This window comes from Setaria italica, chromosome II (genome assembly GCF_000263155.2).
Source record: "Setaria italica strain Yugu1 chromosome II, Setaria_italica_v2.0, whole genome shotgun sequence".
NCBI classification, from domain to species: Eukaryota; Viridiplantae; Streptophyta; class Magnoliopsida; order Poales; family Poaceae; genus Setaria; species Setaria italica.
The window spans coordinates 15,026,419-15,047,720 of record NC_028451.1 but is presented as its reverse complement, the minus strand read 5'-3'; the positions used below and the strand labels follow the sequence as shown (position 1 = coordinate 15,047,720).

The 21,302-nt window shown below is 45.1% G+C and overlaps 1 protein-coding gene and 1 pseudogene across 1 annotated transcript; one reads left to right on the top strand and one right to left on the bottom strand.

Annotated features, from left to right (window-relative positions):
* The first annotated feature begins 8,138 nt into the window (after positions 1-8,138).
* LOC101776542 lies at positions 8,139-16,402 on the top strand. The gene is made up of 16 exons (XM_004956106.4): positions 8,139-8,480; positions 9,953-10,363; positions 10,445-10,670; positions 10,776-11,027; positions 11,116-11,225; positions 11,760-11,855; positions 11,939-12,026; positions 12,237-12,466; positions 12,617-12,801; positions 13,032-13,231; positions 13,398-13,730; positions 13,854-13,955; positions 14,595-14,892; positions 15,320-15,468; positions 15,557-15,841; positions 15,913-16,402. Exons 2-16 carry the CDS (start codon positions 10,053-10,055, stop codon positions 16,111-16,113), a joined length of 3,066 nt encoding a protein of 1,021 aa, XP_004956163.1. The 5' UTR covers positions 8,139-8,480; positions 9,953-10,052; the 3' UTR covers positions 16,114-16,402.
* A 127-nt stretch (positions 16,403-16,529) lies between these two features.
* LOC101771173 lies at positions 16,530-21,043 on the bottom strand (annotated as a pseudogene).
* Between the last annotated feature and the right edge of the window lie 259 nt (positions 21,044-21,302).

The window sequence follows — 21,302 nt, the reverse complement described above, 5'->3', positions numbered from 1 at the left end:
GTTTTGCATGGGTGAGTACACTTATGGTTGGTACTCAACAAGTCGTGGGGAATAGTGTAGTGTAAGGCAAATCAAGGTATAGCTAAGGTGTAATTAGCATTAGCTTTTAATTAGGTTGGTCAAGTTTTATTAGCAATTAACTAAGTATAAGTTTATACCACCCGAAATTAAACATGAGCATAAATAAAGTAAACAACATATGCATGAAATGACAACAATTTAAATCCTTCTTCCGGTAAAATTATCATATAAGGGTCCAGGCCGCTCTTAACCGTGAGCATGGCTGATCGATCAGTTTTACACTCTGCAGAGGTGGCACATCTTTACCCACAAGTCGCGTAAAAGTTCAAAAGAACTTTGGACCCAACCATGCGGTGTTTGCAAGGCACCATACCACACTTCCGAGGTGTGATTGCATAGGGACGCTACGAGGCCTTTACAAAGATTCATTAGTCAATGGTAACCCGCTAAGTTTTCGGTGTCTGGCGTGCACAACCTATCACAGGCCAAAGATGCAACGACTCAGTCCCCCCCCCTCTTGCCTCATCACGAGTAAGATCACCCCAGACTAAGGTTTCTAATTATTCAGCCAAGACCAGAGCCATTTAGTCTTGTGGTAGCATTGTTTTCCTGGGTAGTCACTCCATGTTCCGATTAAACATACATGATCTTGTATTAATGAAAGGTATAGCAGAAGTAAAGCAAGATTAAACATTGTGTTTAGTTAAACCACCATACCAAGTAAGCACTAAGCATGAGCTACCCAACATAAAGGTAAACCCAGTTGGTCAAGGCAAAGGTAATTTCAATCTAGGCGAATCTTAATTGGGACCCATCAATTTAATCTTAACATGTGCATAGCATATTGTTGAGTACGAGAAAGTAAAGGTGTATAGGATGGAAAAGTAGTGATCAAGGACACGACTTGCCTTCTTGGTCTTGCTCCTCTGTTCGTACTCCTCAAAGGCTTGGTCTTCAAATCCCTTGAACTGTTGAACGTCTACACGCGTCACACGAGCACATACAAGCAAATATGGGCAAAAAGGTAAGAACAGTACACCAATCACAATTAAACAGAGAAAACAAGCTTGTAAAATTGATCTACATTTTAAAACGAACATGTGGATACGAAGAACGCGAAAAACGGAGTTAAGATGCAAAAGATATGCTTGAAACAACATCCAGGAGCTTTTCTGCGAGAAAAATAAAACTTTAAGGGCCAAACCACGAAAACTGAGGGCTTATACGTAATTACGCGTATAAACCGAAGGTCCAACGCACAAAAACTCCAAAATGGATGGCGGGTTGATTTTTAGAAAACTCAGGGCTTAAACCGAAAAACGCGAGGGCAGATCTGTAAATATTTTTCAACGCGATCTGGACCGCGGGTTGATTTGCGGAAAAGGCGAGGGCTTAAGCGAAAAAGTGACACAGTGCGGCGCGGTTGACCGGTACGCGGTCTAATTGACTCGCTGCCAGCCGTCGGATCTGAATCCAACGGTCACGCGCGTCGGCGGCGAGCGGTGGCGGGGTCGCCGGAGTTGGCTGAAAAGGCGCTCTGGGGCTTGGTTTCACACACGAAAAACACCAGGACCAAGAGAAGAATGCGGCGAACTCGTTTTGGCGGTCCACGACGACCGAGGCTCACCGGAGGGCGGCGCTTGGCGGCAGAGAAGAGGCGGCGGTGCTGGAGCTTGGGCGCTAAGGTTTCGGGTGCTGCTGGCGCGGGTGCTCGAGGCCGGGAGGGGCAGCGGCTTATATAGGGGCGGATGGTGGCGGATTGCGCGTCAAGGGATAGAGGTGGCCCTGGTTCAAATCGGTCGGGGAGGCGGCTCCCGCGCGGAGATCTTGCGCGGCGGTTGCGGGTGGAGCAGAGTCCGGCCGGAGGTAGAAGACGACAGCGGGTCCCACCTGTCGGTGGCCGCGGCGGGAGGCGGGCTGGCGCGGCTTCGTGGGCCGGCGGAGGAGAAAAGAAGGGAGCGGGTCGAGCGCTGCTTCGCGGGCCACGGAGGAAGGAGCGACGGGCCGGCGAAAACGGAGCGGGCTGGCAACGCTGCTGTGCGGCTGGGCCGAAAGAAAAAAAAAGAAGAAGGGGGAGGAAAGAAGGATGCAGCCCAACAGAAGGTTAAGAGAAGAAAGAAAGAAAAAGAGTAAAGCAAGGTTTTGAAAATTTGGAAATTGAATTTGAAATTCAAACTTGATTCAAACTCAAGCAACCAAAAATTATGCTCCAGCATGAATGCACAATAAACTCCTATGATGAATTAATTAAATTTTTGAGAAAATGAAATTAAATGTCTAGGAATTTAAATGACACCCTAATTTGAGTAATTTTAGTGAATTTGAATTCTCTAAAAATTTAAAATTTGGGTGTTACAGCGACGGCGGGGAGCGGGGACAGGCGGCGGCCGCCGGAGCCTCGTGTCCTCTAGGCTCGCATTGGGATATGGATACGATCGAGTTGACGACACGAGGCTCCTCTGCTCCGGCGCAGCTCCCCCCTTGGCCTTCCGCATCTGCGCCGGAGTCGTCGATTTCCGCCCCGCCGCCGACATGGCGGCCTTGTGCGTTTGCGCCGCAGCGGAGAGGAGGATTTGGGGAAGAAGCGCGCGCTTCTTTGGCGCCAGAAAGGAAAACGCGCGCGCGCGGGGCCAAGCGCAACGGATCCGCGCTCGCCGGCGACGACTGGGAGCAAATCGCACAGCGCGCTTCGGGAGCCGGCGCCTCGCCTCGGAGCACGCGCGCGGGCCGTGGACGAACGAGACGACGGCGAGCTCCTCTTTCTTCGTTTAATCACTGCCACGTTTGCTAATTGCGCTGACTTGGACAAAAAGGCAGCCGGCTTACTTTTGTACGTGCGTGGTTTTAAAATGCATATTGCACAGTACATTTTGCTAACCTTCGATCTTTTAAAATTTAAAGAAGAAATCAACATGTTTCACGTCGGAGGATGAATTGCTCGATCTAATTGTGCAGCACGATTTCGCAGGCCTACAAGGTCACTAGGTCAGTGGATAGGGTGAAGAGTGCGCGCGGTGCGTCTGTGTTGGTCGGAGGTGGTTTTGTTCTGGAATCTTGGGGGGCGGCCAGCACGTGCCTCGGTGCCTGAAAGCTTCCAACGCCTCCACGGCTTCCACGCCCACCCGCTCCGGCTGCGACACGCCGGCCGAAAAAGGGCGGCCACCACAGCAGCGGGCCGCCGCGCATGTTATCGTTACTGGGCCGGCCGCTTTCGGCGGCGAACTCCCACCTCTCTCTTCGCTGTTGGCAAGGTGGTTGTTTTGCAGGGCGACCCTTGGACTTTCCTTATTCATACAGATCGTCGGGCACAATTCCTCATCTTCCTGACAAGATCAAGACGCGAAGAGCCGAAGACCAATAGGGTTTCAGTCGTTCACACCAGCACCTTGCTGTAGCGTGCAAGTCAAACGGGCTAACGTGCAGGGCAATTGGAACAGAGACGAAAAGAAAAACATTCGGGAAACTTTGAAACTCTGAAGGTTGACGTCAGATGTTCTCTTGTTTGCTTCGCCGAGATTGATTTCTTAGCTCATAAGGTATCCGCGACTGCCGTCTGCCGTACTAGATTTTGTTTGGATGCACAATCTAAAATTTAGCCACTTTGATCCAAACAGGATCCTGCTAACTAGCTGGTTAAATTTAGCCACTTTGATCCAAACAGGACCTGCTAAAACTAAATTTAGGGTGTATTTGGTTGGACTTTGGTTTTTGGAAAAGCTGTTGTGAGTTGTGGACTGTGGAAAAGCAGCTGTGAGAAAGTAGCTGTGGGAAAACCAGAAGATCGTTTGGTTAGAACAGCTGTGACTTTTGAATAAACTGTCGAGTGAACCCTACATGTCATCCACAGTCCACCCCACTCAACCTCTTCCTCTTTCACTAACGAGCGGTCCCGCTCGTTAGCCCCTTTTTCTTGCTCCCACTAGCCAGTCCACCCCACGCTCGTGCCCCCAGCCTCTTCACCACGAACCACACTGCCATCCAACCTCTTCACCATGAACCTCTCCACCAGCACCGATCTGCCGACCAGCCTCTTGGCATCCTCCTCCTCATCCACCCACCCGCCCATGTACTCCTTCCACTGCATCCTCTCCCACACACTCGTGCACACACCGACCCTCTGCCCCGTCGCTGCCACCCTGAACCACACGTACCCGTCACCGTTCCATGAGCTCCCCACCTCCTGTTTCGCTTCCACACTCATGCCCTGTTGCTGGCCAGCTTTGAGACGCCGGCGGCGTGCGCATGCACCAGCTCCCAGCGCTGTTCCAGCGCCACCTCGTAGAACACACTACACTCCATCTGCTTGTGCGGCGCGGCGCCGCCTTTTATGGCGTGGCGCAGCGCGGTCAGGTGGGGGTGGCTGGGGCGGCGGGGTGTGGCGGGTGGCGGGCGGCCGGGTGCGGCCAGCGGCGGCGGGGTGCGCTTGGGGCGGCGACGACCGTTGGCGGATGGGGCGGCAGTTGATCACGGACGGAGAGGGGTCACGGACGGACGGGAAATAGAAGGGAAAAATGAACCGGTATCCTCCATAATCAGTGGCGAGCGGGTAATTTCTTTGCCCAAAAGCACATATGGCTTTTTACTTCTTTGGTTGGCTTTTGGCTTTTGCAAAAGCAAAAGCAGATTGAAAAGCCCAACCAAACACACACCCTTAGCCACTTACCCTGCTAAACTTTAGCTGTAGCTAAAGATCTTTTAATTCGTTGAGCCCAGCTAAATCAGCTTAAACCACCAAAAGACCAAATTGCTCCTCACTTTCTTCGAGAAAAGTCCCCTCCCACCGCTCCCTGCCGCCTGCCGCCTAGCCCGCCGCTCCCTCACAAGGGGCGTCGCGCCGAGGGCTACCGTGTGCCCGCTCACCGAGGCCCGCCACCGCGGGTGCCCTCACCGGTGGCAGCAGGTGTCCCGTCTGCATGTCCCAGTTCACCCCTACGACACCGACGCCGACCACCGCCACGCACAGCCAAGACACCAACACGGCTGCGGCCGCTCCATGGCCGGACCCGGAGCCCATGGATGGACTATTACAACTCCAAATCTTAGGGTGATTTTGGTGGATTCCTCTGCTTTGCATCAAGAAACCTCAAGCTTAGATCTTTAAAATGATGAGATAAAGAAGAAATCTTGGGAATTGGCGAGAGCAAACCTCCAAAAACAGTTTTAGAAATCCAATTTTTGAGCTCCCAAAGCCTATCTTCGGGGTGCGAGTGGCCTTGTGCAGCCGCAGGTGCCCTCGCTGGGTGCTGCCGTGGGTGCCCACCACCAACCGCAGCTCGCGCTTGGCCGGGGTAGTTGGGGATTGGGTCGGAAGGAAGACGATAAGGGTGTTTCGACGCGTGAGGGTAGTACGGGAACTGGATCCAAACACCCCTAACTGAAGTTTAGCCAGCAAAACCTAAACTTTAGCTAGCTAAAAATAAGCATCTAAACTTTAGCTAGCTAGTTTAGATGGATAGATCCAAACATGACCGTAGTCATATATCTGTACAAGCTACAGAAGGTATAGGCAGTATCGCATAATTTCTTTTATATCTCCTTGCAGTTGCAGTTATACATAGTCTATATACTTTTACAAAACATAAATAACATGGAAGAAACACTTAAAATACCCTTTAGTCCACCATAATTCTACCTTCTGTCTTCTCTGATTGCTGCAGCACATGCCATGTGTCCCACCGTCGCTCGAGCGAGCTGCCACCGAATCCACTCCTCAGCATCCTTGGTGTTCCTATCTCAATAGCTAGCGACTGCGCATCTGTTACGATCGGATTGCCGCTAATGTTCCTAAGGGCAAAGGAACGGCTTAAACGTCCTATGCAATTATGGCTAGACTCTCTGTCGTAACAAGTCACATTTTTTATTTTCTTTTTGGTTTCATGAACTGCTTTTGTATTCGTCATTTCTCATTTCTTTAATGTATATAACCAGTAGGGGGAATCCCTCCCATTCATAAAAAAAACAAAGATTTAGTTAATATCGCTGCTACGTCACATGAGCCTACTAGATCTTGAACTCAACAATTTATTGAAAAGGTATAATCTATTTAGAGTGACCTCTCTTTTTTCCTTAAGTTGAGAGCCCCACGTGGGACTCACAACCAATGTGACACCTCCCTATTTATCTCTCTCTCGCCGGCACACCTCTTCTTCCTGCACACATTCCTTTGTTCCTCACGCTCTCTATCTCTCTCCTCCTCAAATCCATGGATAGGGGTGGCGGTGAAGATTAATGGTGTCCACAATGGAGATGGTGGCGAGCGGAGGAGGAGTTGTTTCGTCGTTGGAGCTGGACATGGGGCTGGGGTGATCGTGTTCTCCGCCGATGAATCCTGGCAACGGTTGGGATTAGGATTTCAGGTTTAAAGAAATCTTTGTGGAGGTCAGTTAAGGGTGGCTGGAGTGCTACCCCGATAAGTGGAAGAAGAAGGTATGCGTGGAAGAGAGGTAAAATAAACCAGCACAGGGCCTCGACTTATACCTCTCTAGTTGCCTCCTATTGAAAATAATTAGATCCAAGTTACAACTCTTAGCTTCAACATGATACTTGCCACTATGCTACGGAGTGGAGTGCTATGCTGCAACTTTAGCAATGCATCTAGCAGTACTTAAATGTATGGAATATGATGTGCAGATTTAACAGCGTATCCAAATACTTCTACAACGTATGTATCCAATCTTTGATAAAGTGGGGACACGCTGTCACCGTGCACCAATCGTGTATCAGCACCAATCTCCGTCCATATATCATCTTCCTCTTTTTTCTTCTACCCCGAATTCCTAATAAATATAAATCACCTTCCAATCTCCGGCCCTTTTCCCTACCCTACTCGTGGCACAACAGCACGCGTTCAGCAGGGCAGCAGCACTATCTCGCGCGTGGCCTACACGGTGCTTCGGTACGGTTCGAGCACAAATGGGCGGGCCAAAGCAAGAGGGATGACTCGGGAGCGCGCGCCGTCGTGACGGAGCTTTCAAGTACACCGGGGAGGTGCGCGAGGTGGGCACGGCTGGAGGGAAAGACAACGATGCGCGGCGGCGAGGTATTCTTGCCCGATGCGATCTCCCTCGATAGCGAGTGGACGGGGGAAGACTGGAGCCATATGATGTGGGTTGCCGAGAAGCGCCATCTTTCTTGTTCGGAGAGCAAAATGGCGATGAGCCGATGACACACCGTCTTCCCTACAACACTAGGGGAAAGCCAGCCGCGTGGCTGGTCAGACTCAGGGTCGGGTTGGCACGGCTTTAGCACGAGTTAGAATGGATCGACTCCAGCTCCTTTGGTGAAGCAACTTCTCTTATAGAGCAGAAATTGTTTTAGGAAATGTTTGGTGAAACAGTCTCTTGGTAGATGAAAGAAATCAAATGACCCTAGCTACTGTCTTTTTTTACATATGATTTGTATGTTTTTCCTCTTATTTATAAATTGAGTTTCCTATGAGATAAAAGTATTAATGAATAGAATTAGATATTAACCAATAATTCAATTCTTATATACTCAAAATTACCTTTTTCCACCTTCATACCCCTTTCTTTTTTATTATAATGTGATTTCATAATGAAATAAAAAGATATTCATAATAAGATTATAGATTAACTATCTCGCGGGACGCTCCAGGCCCTCCGCGGCCGCGGCCAAGGCGTTGCCCGCCTGGCGGCGAGCTCGCGCCGCCTCCACCCGAGCCAAGAACAGCGGCGGCGTGACCGCACCAGCCGAGGATAGCAGTGCAGGCACCCATTCTTCCGGCCGGCGAGCCTCCAGGTAAGCAGGGCGATGGCAATTTTGGGCGCAATTTCCATTGATTTGAGGGGCAGTTTGGTACAGCAGTTTGGTTCATTTTCAAGACGGCTCCGGATGGGCTTCGTCGGAGAAGCCATTTTGGAATGACCCGTTTATTCTCCTTGAGAAGCCGCTAGCTGTGTGCTAAAGGGGGCCACGCGTCCTTGTATCGCTGACCGAATGCAAAGCAACGCGCAGGCGGAGCAAGACGTGTCCCCGACCGCGACCACCGCCTCTACCCCGAGACCAACAGGTTGACGACGCAACCGGCAGGACCGCAGGAGCATCCATGCTTCGCCAAGAAGCGAATGCTGTGGCCCAGATCACAAAACAGCAAAATCCTCGGGATCTTTCCCCCAAATCGCAGCTGACCAAAGGCACCAACCCCTCTTGCTCTGTCCCTCTTCTCTGTTTGTTCGTGGTCGTGGTCGTTGGACCGCACCAAAACCATAAGGCACACCTGCACCGAGGAAGACCAACCAAGCATTTTAAATTTATTTCTCTTGCCATTTCGTGTCAGTTACTAGCTCCTCCCTTCCCCCCCACCCCCCCACCCCAAATACGCTTCCAGACGAGGGGGAGCAGCGGCGGATTCCGTGGGGGATTCGAGCAGAATTTTGCTGCCAAACGGGAAACTCTCCGCTTTCTTGCCCCGGCAAGCTGCCCCCGGCCCCCGGCCCCAGGTTGGTATGCGGCCCCTGGATTTCTCCAAACTCTTTTAATTCCAAAATCTCCCGTTTCGTTTCGTTCCGTGTTGGAAGAATTCCGTGGCGTTTCTTCGTCGCCGGCTCGTAGGGACAGGCAGGTGCGGATCTTGGGGGCGGTTGGTTCCGGGGCTCCGAGCGCAGTTCCGTCTCTGCTTCAGTTCCCTAATTCTGGGCCCCCATTCCTTTTTTTCATCTACAAAATCTAGTTTATTGCCCCTTCTTTCTTGATAATTGTGTTAGTATTCCGGAATCGGGAAACCTCGGCTCCTTGGCGAATTCCGAGGAAAAGGTTCCATCTTTGTGCTTCTGCGCGAGCCGTATGTCGAAATTGTATTTGATAAAGTGCTTATATATGTTTTTAATCTGTCCGGTTCGTTGTCTAATCCGCGCGTGCAGTCAAATTTGTCCTCTGTCCGCTTGAATTTCCCTAAGTCATGTGATTTTTTTTTTGCTGTCAACGGGTGGAACTATTCCTTCTGGTGATGTTTCGGACCTGGCAGATTGGTTTGTTCATCTCCTTTGTTTCCGACGGCATTAGTATGATTATATCTGCCTGGTGCATAGTTCTCACTGAATTTGGTGAATCTGGGCTTTGCTTTGTTCCATGCACTACGTTTTAATCAGGCTTTCAGTTAGTTCAGTAGTTTACCTTGTGGTCCAGTCTGGGGTTCTAGTCGAGTTCATTAAAATATGTACTACTGATGAGGTATTGTGCCTTGTTTCAGCTAGAGCTATCTAGCTTGTTTGTCATGCTGTGGACAAGCAGTTATGAGTAGGTTTTCCTTTCCTGTTTTGTTTGTTGTAATGATTGCCCCCATTTCCTTGGAGTCTGTTTATTGCTTTGTCTGCTTCGTCAGTTTGTCTACCTGTGTAGCATGGGATATACGATGGGTTGATGGCTATGTAATGGTTTAGTTTTGTATAAGTGTCAGACACTGGCGAATGTATCCTGCATCCTAGCCGTATCTGAAGAAAACATCATGCACAGAGTAACAACCTTTTCTGTCTTGTTATGTTAGTGGCATTTCTTTTATAGGGAGAGGTGAGCAACAATAGAAAGACAATGTAGCTCTGATGGTAAAATGATGGACAATAGTCTCAAAATGCTTAGCTAGTGTGGTAAATTCAAAGATATCATGCTTGTATGTTCCTGGTACAAAGCAGTATCAATTGGATTTCCAGAAGTCATTTTCAAACACCAGAATCCAATATGTTAGCCTAATAGCTTGTTCTTTTATGTTAGGAGTAAAGAAGTCAGCATACTAAAATTTGGTTTTATCTCATTTATGTTGGGCAGTTTGGGTTTTCTTGTAGTAGGTGATTTTTTATGTTGCTGTTCTACATGCTGGCATGCCTTCTGTGAATTTATGGATTGCCTTTTTTTTTAAAAAAAATGTTATCTTATTTTGCTAGATGAAAGTAAACATCATAATTATCTCGTTATGCAGATCTGGACACAAGTCTGAGACGTTTCTCAAGTGATAAAGTACACTATATGGTTGCCCTGATTAGGAGCATGAATCACTGACTTGGGAAGCAATAATTTTTATGGGAAAAGAAAAACTCCGTAAGCAGCCTTCTGGCCGTCTGATTGAATCCCTCAAAATGGAGAGGATGAGGAACATCCTGACTCATAGATATCCATACCCGCATGAGCACTCAAGACATTTCATGATTGCTGTGTTTGCTTGTTGGCTTTTCTTCATTTCCTCAGATAACTTACAGAACCTTATAATGAAATTGGACAAGAATTTTAAATGGTGGTCCATGTATGCTTGTTTAATTGGCTTCTTCTATTTCTTCTCATCACCTTTTATTAGGAAGACCATCAAACCAAACTATTCGAACTTCAACCGATGGTAAGCATTAACCTCTTGTCTGTGAACTAGTACTTAAGTAACACAAGATGTTTGGTTCTCTGAAGCTGTTTCCAAATGCAGGTATATTGCTTGGATATTCTTGGCAGCACTATACCATCTGCCCAGTTTTCAGTCAATGGGCTTGGATTTGCGGATGAATCTTTCCCTCTTCCTCACAATTTATATCTCTTCTCTAATTTTCTTGATGGTCTTCCATATCATATTTCTTGGCCTTTGGTATTTGGGTCTTGTTTCTCGAATGGCAGAGAAAAAGCCAGAGCTGCTTACTATAATACAAAACTGTGCGGTAAGGCATGGTGACATTGGTTTATGTGTCTTCCTTTCACTTAGTCTTTTCTTAGTTACCTGTGTGTTATCGATTTCTTTATATATATCTTGTATCTTATTGCAGGTTATAAGCATAGCTTGCTGTGTGTTTTACAGCCACTGCGGTAACAGGACTGTTTCAAGAGATAAATCTATTGACCGTAGAACTGCTAGCTGGATTGCATTTTCACTTTGGACAAAGCATGATGACAACACACTGATTTCAAGGCTATTACGTATGCATAAATTTAAAGAGCAGATTTGCTCCTCCTGGTTTGCTCCAGTTGGTTCTGCTAGTGATTACCCTCTTCTCTCTAAATGGGCCATTTATGGAGAAGTTAGTATTACTATACCTTCTGTTTATCTTTACATGAGTATCTTTGTTCTTTCATTTTTAAGTTTTTTCTTTTCTTTGTCTGGTCCAGTTGTCTTCCAATGGATCTGGGTCCTCCAATGAAATTTCACCAGTCTACTCTTTGTGGGCTACATTCATTGGCCTTTACATTGCCAATTATGTCGTAGAGCGTTCAACTGGGTATGTCAACTATCTGAGCACTTCAGCCTTGCCCATTTCTACAAGAATTTTTTTGATGAATTTCTTACTGGAGGCGTTGGGATCAGCTTATCACCTATTGGTTGCATTATGAATATTACTAGAACAATATTTCTGTTTGTGGTGCAATAACATCATCATAGGAGTACATATTCTCATATCATTATTTAGTAAATCAGGTTCTGCATCCTCCTGGTCTGCACAAATTCAAAGAGCACATTATTTAGTAAATCAGGTTCTGCATACTGATTAGTCGATGAGGCAACTAAATGTGTGAAATCATATTTACAGTGTTCTCATGTTATTACCTCCTAAATTAGGGCCCTTCGCACTTGGTACCTATCACGGTATCACCTTAGTTGCTATGTGCATGACAATCAAAGAGGTGATAAACGTGCCCGAATAGTTTACTGTACAACCATATAATTGCTGGTGAATAACAGAAACTGAAATCTGTTTTTGTTGGTTTACTTTTGGACTCATTCCACATTTCTCTCTCTCTGTTTTGATGTGCAGATGGGCTTTAACTCATCCCTTGACAATTTCAGAGTATGAGAAATTGAAGAAACAGTTGAAACCAGATTTTGAGGACATGGTTCCTTGGTACTCTGGGTATGTTATTAGTCAATACATAAGTTCTTATAATGCACTTGATATGGAAAAAGTTACTTACAAGTTGGCAATTTGTTCTGCAGGACATCAACTGATTTGTTTAAAACTGTCTTCGACCTCATGATATCTGTGACTCTCTTTGTTGGTCGATTTGACATGCGTATGATGCAGGTACATCAGTTCTTTGCTTCCTCATAGTGCCCGTTTTCCATGGTTTCTGCTTGTGTATTTCTTTCCGTGATAGGCACATAACAATAGTGATTTAAAATCACAACTGATTTATGTATTGCTTTGCAAATTGGGATTTATTTTTGCACTAGCAGGTTGAGTCTATGGTTGTCTTAAGGCAGTTATTGACAATTTTTTCCTGACCTTGACCAGGCTGCTATGAATAAAACTCCTGATGAAGCGAGCAGCCACGACCTTTTGTATGATCATCTTGATGAAAAAGATGAGCTCTGGTTTGACTTCATTGCAGATACTGGCGATGGTGGCAACTCTACATATTCTGTAGCACGATTACTTGCTCAACCTTCGTTAGTCATAAAATCTGATGATTCAAGGCTAACACTTCCACGTGGACAACTGCTACTCATTGGTGGAGACCTTGCGTATGTTTCTAATTAATGCTGACTACTCAATAACCAGTAAAAGCTGATTTGATTCTTGTCATTTTAGCTATATTAATATCTTGCTAGTATAAGTTCCATTGTTATTTTGTTTACCTATATGATGGAAGTTTCCCTTGCTTATATCCGCAGATATCCAAACCCATCCTCATTTTCGTACGAACGACGTTTTTTCTGCCCTTTTGAATATGCTCTCCAGCCTCCTGCTTGGTATAAGCCTGAACATATTGCACTGGAGAAGCCTGAACTTCCTCTTGGTGTTTCTGAGCTCAGGCGATATCGTGGACCACAATGTTTTATGATTCCCGGAAACCATGGTAATTATCGCCATCTATAGAAGCATGCAATATAATCATGTGTAATGATGTTTTTGAGCGAATATGTGCAACAATGTTTGTTTATGTTTGTTGTTATTTGCCTATTTGCGAATGTGTTATGCCAGTGATGTGTTAACATGGAAATGTCAAAACATATTTTCCGAAATTTATCCTTGTGGATTGATGTTTCAAAACAATCTGAGTGACTGAACCTACATGGCCATGAACAGATTGGTTTGATGGACTACACACGTTCATGAGGTATATCTGTCATAAGAGTTGGTTGGGTGGGTGGTTCCTACCTCAGAAGAAGAGTTATTTTGCATTGAAGCTTCCCAATGGCTGGTGGGTTTTTGGCCTTGACCAAGCTCTTCATGGCGACATTGATGTCTACCAGTTCAAGTTTTTTGCGGAGTTGTGTCGACAGAAGGTAATTTCATTCTTTGATCTTCTTTTTGTCAGCATTTTTTTTGTGTAAATTTGATGGGTGCAATAGTAGCACGTTACTAGAAGATCTTTTGATCATAAGCAGAAAACATTGAAGACTACAGGACGTGTTTTTTAGTGATTTCATATTTATCACTGGAAGTATGCAGGTCGGTGAAAGTGATTCTGTAATTGTTATTACTCATGAACCAAACTGGCTCCTAGATTGGTACTGGGGTGATAACACTGGAACAAATGTCACATATTTAATACGAGAGTACCTCAGGGGAAGATGCAAACTGCGGATGGCTGGGGACCTGCACCATTATATGCGACATTCTTGCATCGACTCAAAAGAACCGGTTCATGTACAGCACTTGCTTGTAAATGGCTGTGGTGGGGCCTTTTTGCATCCAACACATGTCTTTGAGAACTTCAGAGTATTTTATGGGAACAAGTATGAAACAAAGTCTACATATCCTTCTTATAATGATTCTAGCAAGGTAAGGTTTACTCTTACATTTTTACCTTATTATTAGTTCATTTGATAGCAGCGTTTGATTGGCCATGTTGTTTGAGGGTTTTGTGTTGTCAAGTTGACTTTTCTTCGTTGTTTGTCTCTCCAGATTGCGCTTGGTAATATTTTGAAGTTCCGGAGGAAAAATTGGCAATTTGATGTTATTGGTGGTTTTGTGTACTTCGTACTGGTTTTCTCAATGTTTCCACAGGTGAGAGATTCTAGATAAATTTCTCTTTATGAACTGTACAGTTCTTGGTAGAAAACTGCCATTCTTAGGGTAAAGTAAAGCTTAAAAATTCATTTGGCTTTCACATTCATAAATGCTAAATTCTAGAATGCATGAAAATAGTGTTCTCATATGTATTATTACATGGTCCCTTTCTTCTTGGTGGTACAAGTTCATCTATGGTTATGACTGCTACTTAGAGTTGACAGCTTGACACTAAGGATGGCAAATAATATTCAGAATACTTAAGGACTCTGATAACTTTTGCCATCCTGTAATCAGTGGTTTATGTGTTCACAGGACCAGCCAGGTCATGTGCCTGTCTCCAAGGGTATCTTAGACATATTCTGAGCCACACATTTCTAGTAGGGTTTACACAATGTTGTTTTTGTGTGTGTTAATACAAGTGGTCTAAAGTTATATAAATTTGCTGCTCTCCCACAAATTTCTGTGAACCAACAAATGGGGATACGTTTTTGTCCAATTTGGGGATTTGCAAAGATCATATAATGAAAAGAAATTAGCAAAAGACTACTTAATAATCTATGGGTGTTGCACAAGCACTAATAAACTATTCAGTTACTGTTTTTGTGGCCTGATGCAAATATATTGTCTATGCAGTGTGACTCGTTTCACATCTTACATGAGGACTCCTGGGCTGGTCGTGTCAATGGTTTCTTCATTGCAATGTGGAATGCTGTTTTTGAGATTCTAGAGAGGTCCTATGTATCCCTAGCTGGTGTTGTCACTTTATTGATGGTATCATTTTTCTTTGTACCCACAAAACTATCACGTAGGAGACGTGCTTTGCTCGGTTTTCTTCATGCTGCTGCTCATATAACTTCAGCAGTGCTATTGATGCTACTTATGGAATTAGCTATTGAAATCTGCATCCGCAACCATTTATTAGCAACATCAGGTTGGTCCCTTTTTTGTTTCTTTTGACATGCATCATCACTTGTATCATTCGCATGTCCTCTGCTTGAACTCTTGTGACCTTGCATCCTAAGTATCAGATGATAGTGTGACAGGTGCACAAGAAAGTGCTCATTCCTTTTAAAGAAAGTGATCCATCTTTGAATGCCCATGCACTGGCTTTGTCCCTCAGGAACTACAGCTTTAATTCTTACGTGAATAAACATTTTTACTTAAAAAAGCTGGGACACATTTTGGAGGAGAGTGACATGATAGTAATGGCTGATCCTTTTTTCATCACCTGTCCTATATCCTCTGTATAGTGTAATAGTTTACACCGCTGTATATTCTTTGTGGCGGCCTCTCATGTGTTATTATGTTCCTATCTTCATCCACAATGTTAAAAAGTTTGTTCTTTTGCTTGTTCTTAGGCTACCATACCCTTTATGAATGGTATCGCAAAGTGGAAGGCGAGCATTTCCCTGACCCCACAGGACTTCGCGCTCGTCTTGAGCAGTGGACCTTTGGGCTTTACCCTGCATGTATTAAGTACCTCATGTCTGCATTCGACATCCCAGAGGTTATTCTTTCATCTTTGTAAACTGCAATGACATCCTTTCTGATGGTTGGTATCGTTATCCACTTATGCCATCTACACGCTCTTTCAGGTCATGGCAGTAACTAGAAGCACAATCTGCAAAAAGGGTATAGAGTCCCTTCCCCGGGGAGGTGCCATCATCTACTACGTCTGTGTTTTCCTGTACTTCTGGGTCTTGTCAACACCTGTCGTATCACTGGTGTTTGGGAGCTACTTATATGTATGCATAAACTGGTTCCATATTCATTTCGATGAGGCCTTCTCCTCACTGCGCATAGCAAATTATAAGGCATTCACACGGTTCCATATCAAGAAGAATGGAGACCTTGAAGTCTTCACCCTGGCTGTGGACAAGGTAAGACTAATATTTTTCATAGAAACAACTGTGTTATTGTCATACATAACTCAATATCGTAAATGAATCAGGTGCCAAAAGATTGGATGCTGGATCCAGACTGGGACATGGAACCCAAGCCGCCACTCCAGATGAGCTACACCAGGAGGTTCCCAAGCAAATGGAGGTCCGCCTCAGGCCCGGACCCGATTAGCTCGGTGCGCATTATCGATCGGTTTGTCATCCCAAGGACGCCCCCAAGTCCTACAACCCCAGGAGGTTCGGTCAGATGATGAGCATGTTGTGAATTGTAATGTACATACAGTCATCTTGTTGTATCTCCTCGGAGAAGCTGTACAGAAACAAGATGTCCTCTGACGTAGCATAGGAGAAATAGGTAGAAGAAAACAAAGGGCAAATCTCCACGAGATAGTGTTCAAATGTTGATCATCTGTTGTGTCATTGGTCTACGAGCAATGATTTCATTTCACTTGTGTCATGTTCGGTTTGCCTGATTAGATGTAAATAATATGTTGATGCTAAGAAATTATGTGAGCTAAGCTACAGTAATTTGGAATAACATGTGTTGGCCTTAAAAAAATTATAAAAGTTGTTCATTTCAACGCCATCTGGGCAGAAAAATATCATGAATTTCTTGTCACTAAAACTGCAGTGGCACGCGGCAATAAACACACATAAAAAATGGATATACAGAAAAATAAAGAATCTTATCATTAAACAAGAACATGACTCCATGGTTAACATAGATGTCATCGTCTTTGGCCAAAGTTGGTGTTTCAAGTTTCTATCATAAGTGGTGGTATATGATAGTAGCAGTCACCCTTCCAGAAATATCCCATTTTCCCCAAAATTACGAAATGTTACCATGAGAAAGATAAAACCATCCCTACACATACTATGGGCACTAGTTGCCCGTATAAACTTCAATCTTGTGCTTGCATAGATATTACAATCAAGATGGACAGCTCCCATTTTGTTGCCACTGTAAATTGTACTCAGATTTGGTGTCCCCCATCTGAGTTTACCGCCATGTTAACTTTCCTGTCTTCACTGCAAACGTTTGACCTAGCTTCAGAGTTGTTGGGCTTCCCACTTTTAATCTTACCAAGTGCTAGCAGCAACAAGGAAGCCTGATCAAGAATTGTTTGTAATTTCAATTCATCCATTGAATTCAACTCCACGACATTAAAATCAATTGAAATCTTTTGTGCAGATGCACTAGGCGGATCTTGTTCTTTGGTTGTCTATCACATCTGAGTTTGGCTTGTTTGCATCTATTTTGAAAGGTGCATTGATAACACTAGGACACACTGCAATTCTGTAATCCTCCTCCACTGGATCAGTAGCTTCTGATGGAGCAGGTATGTTTAGGTCAATGTCAAATTGGTTTTCACTAACTTCCAGATGGTGTTGTTTTCTGTCTTGTGTGCCTTCAAGTTCTCCAACGTTTGTAGAAGCATTGGTTTCTTCTAAGGAAGGGCGTACAAGCTTTCTTCTCTTTGCTTTCCCGCTGATTTCCTTTATTAAATTTGCATCCACCTTCCTTGCTTCACTCCGCCTCTTGAAGTTGTATAAGGGAACTTGTGGTTCTATGCTTTCTTCTTCTTTTTCTTCTTCTTGTAGCTCTAGTTGACTTGGTAGATTCAGCTCTGCATGAGAATGGTCCATAGCCTCCTCCCCTATCAATGGGATGACAAGACCATCTGCAATTGGTCTATTCTTGTAGCTCCACTGTTCTGTTTTCTGAGAAAGAGAAGAAACCAATTGGTCGAGTGTAGGACCTGCGGCCTCTTGGCATGTCAGTTGCTTGTTCAGTGATAAGCGAGAAAAAACACTTCTTTGTGGAGGGCTACACCGATCCTTTGTGTTGCTTTCAGCTCTTATAAATTGTTGTGTATGTCGTGGATCAACATCATTTTCAAGATCTGAAGAATCTGAAGCATCACTACGGGGACCTCCATATCTCATCTGATCACAATCAGGGATCTGAATACAATCAGCAGAATTCCTTTTCTGATCAATTGCTGGTACTATTTTCCCATTGCGTTCAGGAAATTCAGGGTATGTGGGAATACATTGTAAGCTTAGTTTCGCAGGTGTTCCTTCGCTGAAACGCTGACGCTCACACTCATATATGTCATTATTATGTGCACTGGCGCGTCCTTGGTTAAAGCAGATGTCACAATGACCTTCATAGTTACTTTGTGGATTAGACAGAGACAAATCAGTATATAAATGGCCATATGGAGTTGGATTCAAATGAGTCCTGCCTTTGTAAGTTGAATTCTGAGTTGCATATCCAGAAGTTAACAAGCCACTGTGCAAACAACCACTAGATAATGGATATGACTGATTTGCAGTAAATTTAGCTCCTTCAGTTGGGTCCTGAGTTGTACATCCAGAAGGTAAGATACTTTGTGGATACTCTTGTGGTAATGGATATGGTTGCTTTGCAACCAACTGGTAGTGCCTAAAAGTTTGAGAGCAAGGTGCAGATACTTGAGTTGAAACAGCATCTGTCATAACAGGAGCTGGGAAAAGCTCACTCGATTGGAATTCGATTCGGTCATGGCGTCTGTGGATGGAAGCAATTTGGGCTCCAATTTCTGTTCCCATGGGCATAGACATGTTTGGGTGTGCCTCAACACTAAGTGGTAAATCTGTGTGCATGCTTGTAGCAGTAGAATATCTTCTAACAACTTCTGAAATGTTGGGAACCAAAAGGCGTGATTGATCAATGGAACGAGGAACATCTGGAGTCAGGCTTTCTTTGTCCTGCCTCCCTTTGCTAGAGCGGTTTGTTTCCGAACTCTCATTTTTTGAATAGTCACGAATAGGCAGCTGTACCCTTCTGTCGTCAAACAACTCATATAGCCGAACAACCTGCAAGTCAGTAGAAGTTTCAATTGTCTTAGCTGTGCAATCAGAAGGTAACATTTGTAACATTATATAGTACAAAGCAATAGTACAGCAAACCTGCTCGTAGGAAAGGTCAAAGTAGAACTTCCTTGGCAGATAGTAGTTGTCTTCTATGGCAGGGGAAAACTCATCTTCACTTAGTGGCCTGCACTTCCATATAATATTGATGCGAACCTGGGGTGGAAAATAACAACTCAAAACTGCATGAATAGTTTTTTTTAGATTGTAATTCAGTATGATCAGAGCTCTAAAGTCTGTTAGCTGATCTAATGTGAAAAAACCAGAAAATGTAAAAGCAATTTGGGTTCTCTGTTCCTATGTCCTTCTGCCTACAAAAGTGAAAGGTGCATTACAATTCTAGTAATAACAAGAAAAAACACAAGGTTTGTAGTGCCGGGAGGTTTAGTTCCTGCCTTCCTGGTCCTACAAAGCTTGCAGTATTTTTAGTTTAGCAAGTTCAACCTATCATAGCCACTTTCACATGTCATATGCATACATATATTCAGAAAATGGACACTTAAGGAGAAATTGAACTCAGAAGGCATTGCTGTTTAATGAGACCTGAGCCTACAAAACTAGGATTAACCAAGAGGCACATATTAGCTGCAAATTACCTGCGCAGGATATGAGCGTTGTGTTGACCGAAATGCGGCATTATTAATATTGAGCCCTCCGTCCGAAGCAGCCTCAAAGACTCCGTAAAGCTTACGCAGAGTATGGTCGAAAAGAAACAAAGGCATCCCTTTTCTGACATTGCTGACAAAGGGTTCATACTCCAATGGTAGGCCGAAAATGCTCGCTTGGAAGCATTTTTCTCTTGTGAGGGTGTTGGACATGAAGATCGCTCCTGCCATGTCACCAACAGCATCCTGTCTAAACGACAGCGCAGGCCCCTTGCACTTCATTCTGACAGACCTTGCACAAGCACACAAGTGAAATGATTACCAAGTAAAATTAATTATGCATGCACGCTTGCAGTAATTGTCGGACCTATTAGTCTTCCTTATTTAGCGAGTCTGGCTCGGGCATCAATGGTAGAAGTAAATGATCAATTCGTTAACTGGACTAGAATGTATTATGAGGACCTTTGTTGGATGGTCTTAAAATTATACGAACAAGTTTTGAAAGCAGCTAAACGAACAGTCTGTCTTTGTAGGACAGAGGGAGTAATTGGTTGTTAATACATGCTAGAGACTTGTATGCATATATAGAAGACAATCAACCGCGCATTACAAAAATGGCCAGCCTTAAGGCTTAGCTTTAATTAATTATGTAAAAAAAAACAGAGATGCTGCACAAAGTCAAAATTATCTTCAACAGTACAACCACGAGTCAAAATAAACCCGGTGTTTAACCGAAGAAAGTTAAGAATATCCCATTCGAAGAAAGGCGAATAAAAGAAGTGGGGAATTTAACTAATGCTACGCTATCCAAGAGGACCACAGCAAGTACAAAAAAAGTACAAAAGTGATGTGACACAGCGCTGCTGAGTTCAGCCGGACAAAAAAGGAGCGCAAGATACGAGCCGGATTAAATTGTGGAAATTGTTCCGACTAAACTAAAATATTTGCAACGCAGAACACCAAAATCTGCAACCCGCGAAATCCGCAAGGGCAACAAGGAAAGGGAAGGGGGGCAATGGTTGTGACGGGGAGCAGGAATCGAGTCGCCTGCACCACATGAAACCAAATCATCCACTACGACTGCCGTGGTGCGACTTATTTTTCAGATGAATCGGGGAGTGATTGCCGGGAAACTAACGATCGTAAACCCTAAAAAAATTGGCAGTGTGAAAAAAAAACAAACGAAAGGAAAGCGAGGAGCTATCTAGCCCAGCAGAACAGAAGACCCGGCACGTACGATGGGAAGCAAGTAAACAGAGAAGGGGGATGGGAACTGGGGAAGGGTTCGCACTTGAGATGGATCGCGCGCGTGCGATGGGTGGTTGCGTCGAGGAACCCCGGGGGAGGGGCGGCCGCGCTGGGGTTTTCTTCTCCTCCTCACCTGGGACGGACGCCGGCCGTGGTTGGTGGCGAGAGAAAGCAACCGCTCCGCAGCAGATGGATTTTGCTGGCGGCGGGTGGAATACGTACACTGCTAGAAAAGCGATGGGGGCGGGCGGCGATGGATTCTGCTTTTCTAGATGGCGGCGGTGATGCTGCCGGATTTCGCTCTCGCGAGTCGCGAGGGGTTCGTTTCGATTTCTGCGCTGCGGCTTCGGCAATCGGCACCGCTTCGGCTTCGGGTTGGCGGATGGGGCTCCGATTCCCATTCCTTCTCGAAAGAAATCTCCTTGACTGGCCTTTTTTTTTTCCCTCCTTTGGCCGATGATGACGAGGATGATCTATAAAACTAAGAATCCGGAAGCCAGATTTCGCGACGCGCACGAGCGCACGACTCGTGTCGTGCGCGCGTGCTCGCGCTTCTCGCGGAGCGCCGCGTCGCATGCTGGAGGGGATTGAGCGGGCCGTGGAGACGGAGCGATCGGCCCATGGGCTTTTCAATCTGCTTGTACAATGACATGCCACGGGCGGCGGCATCA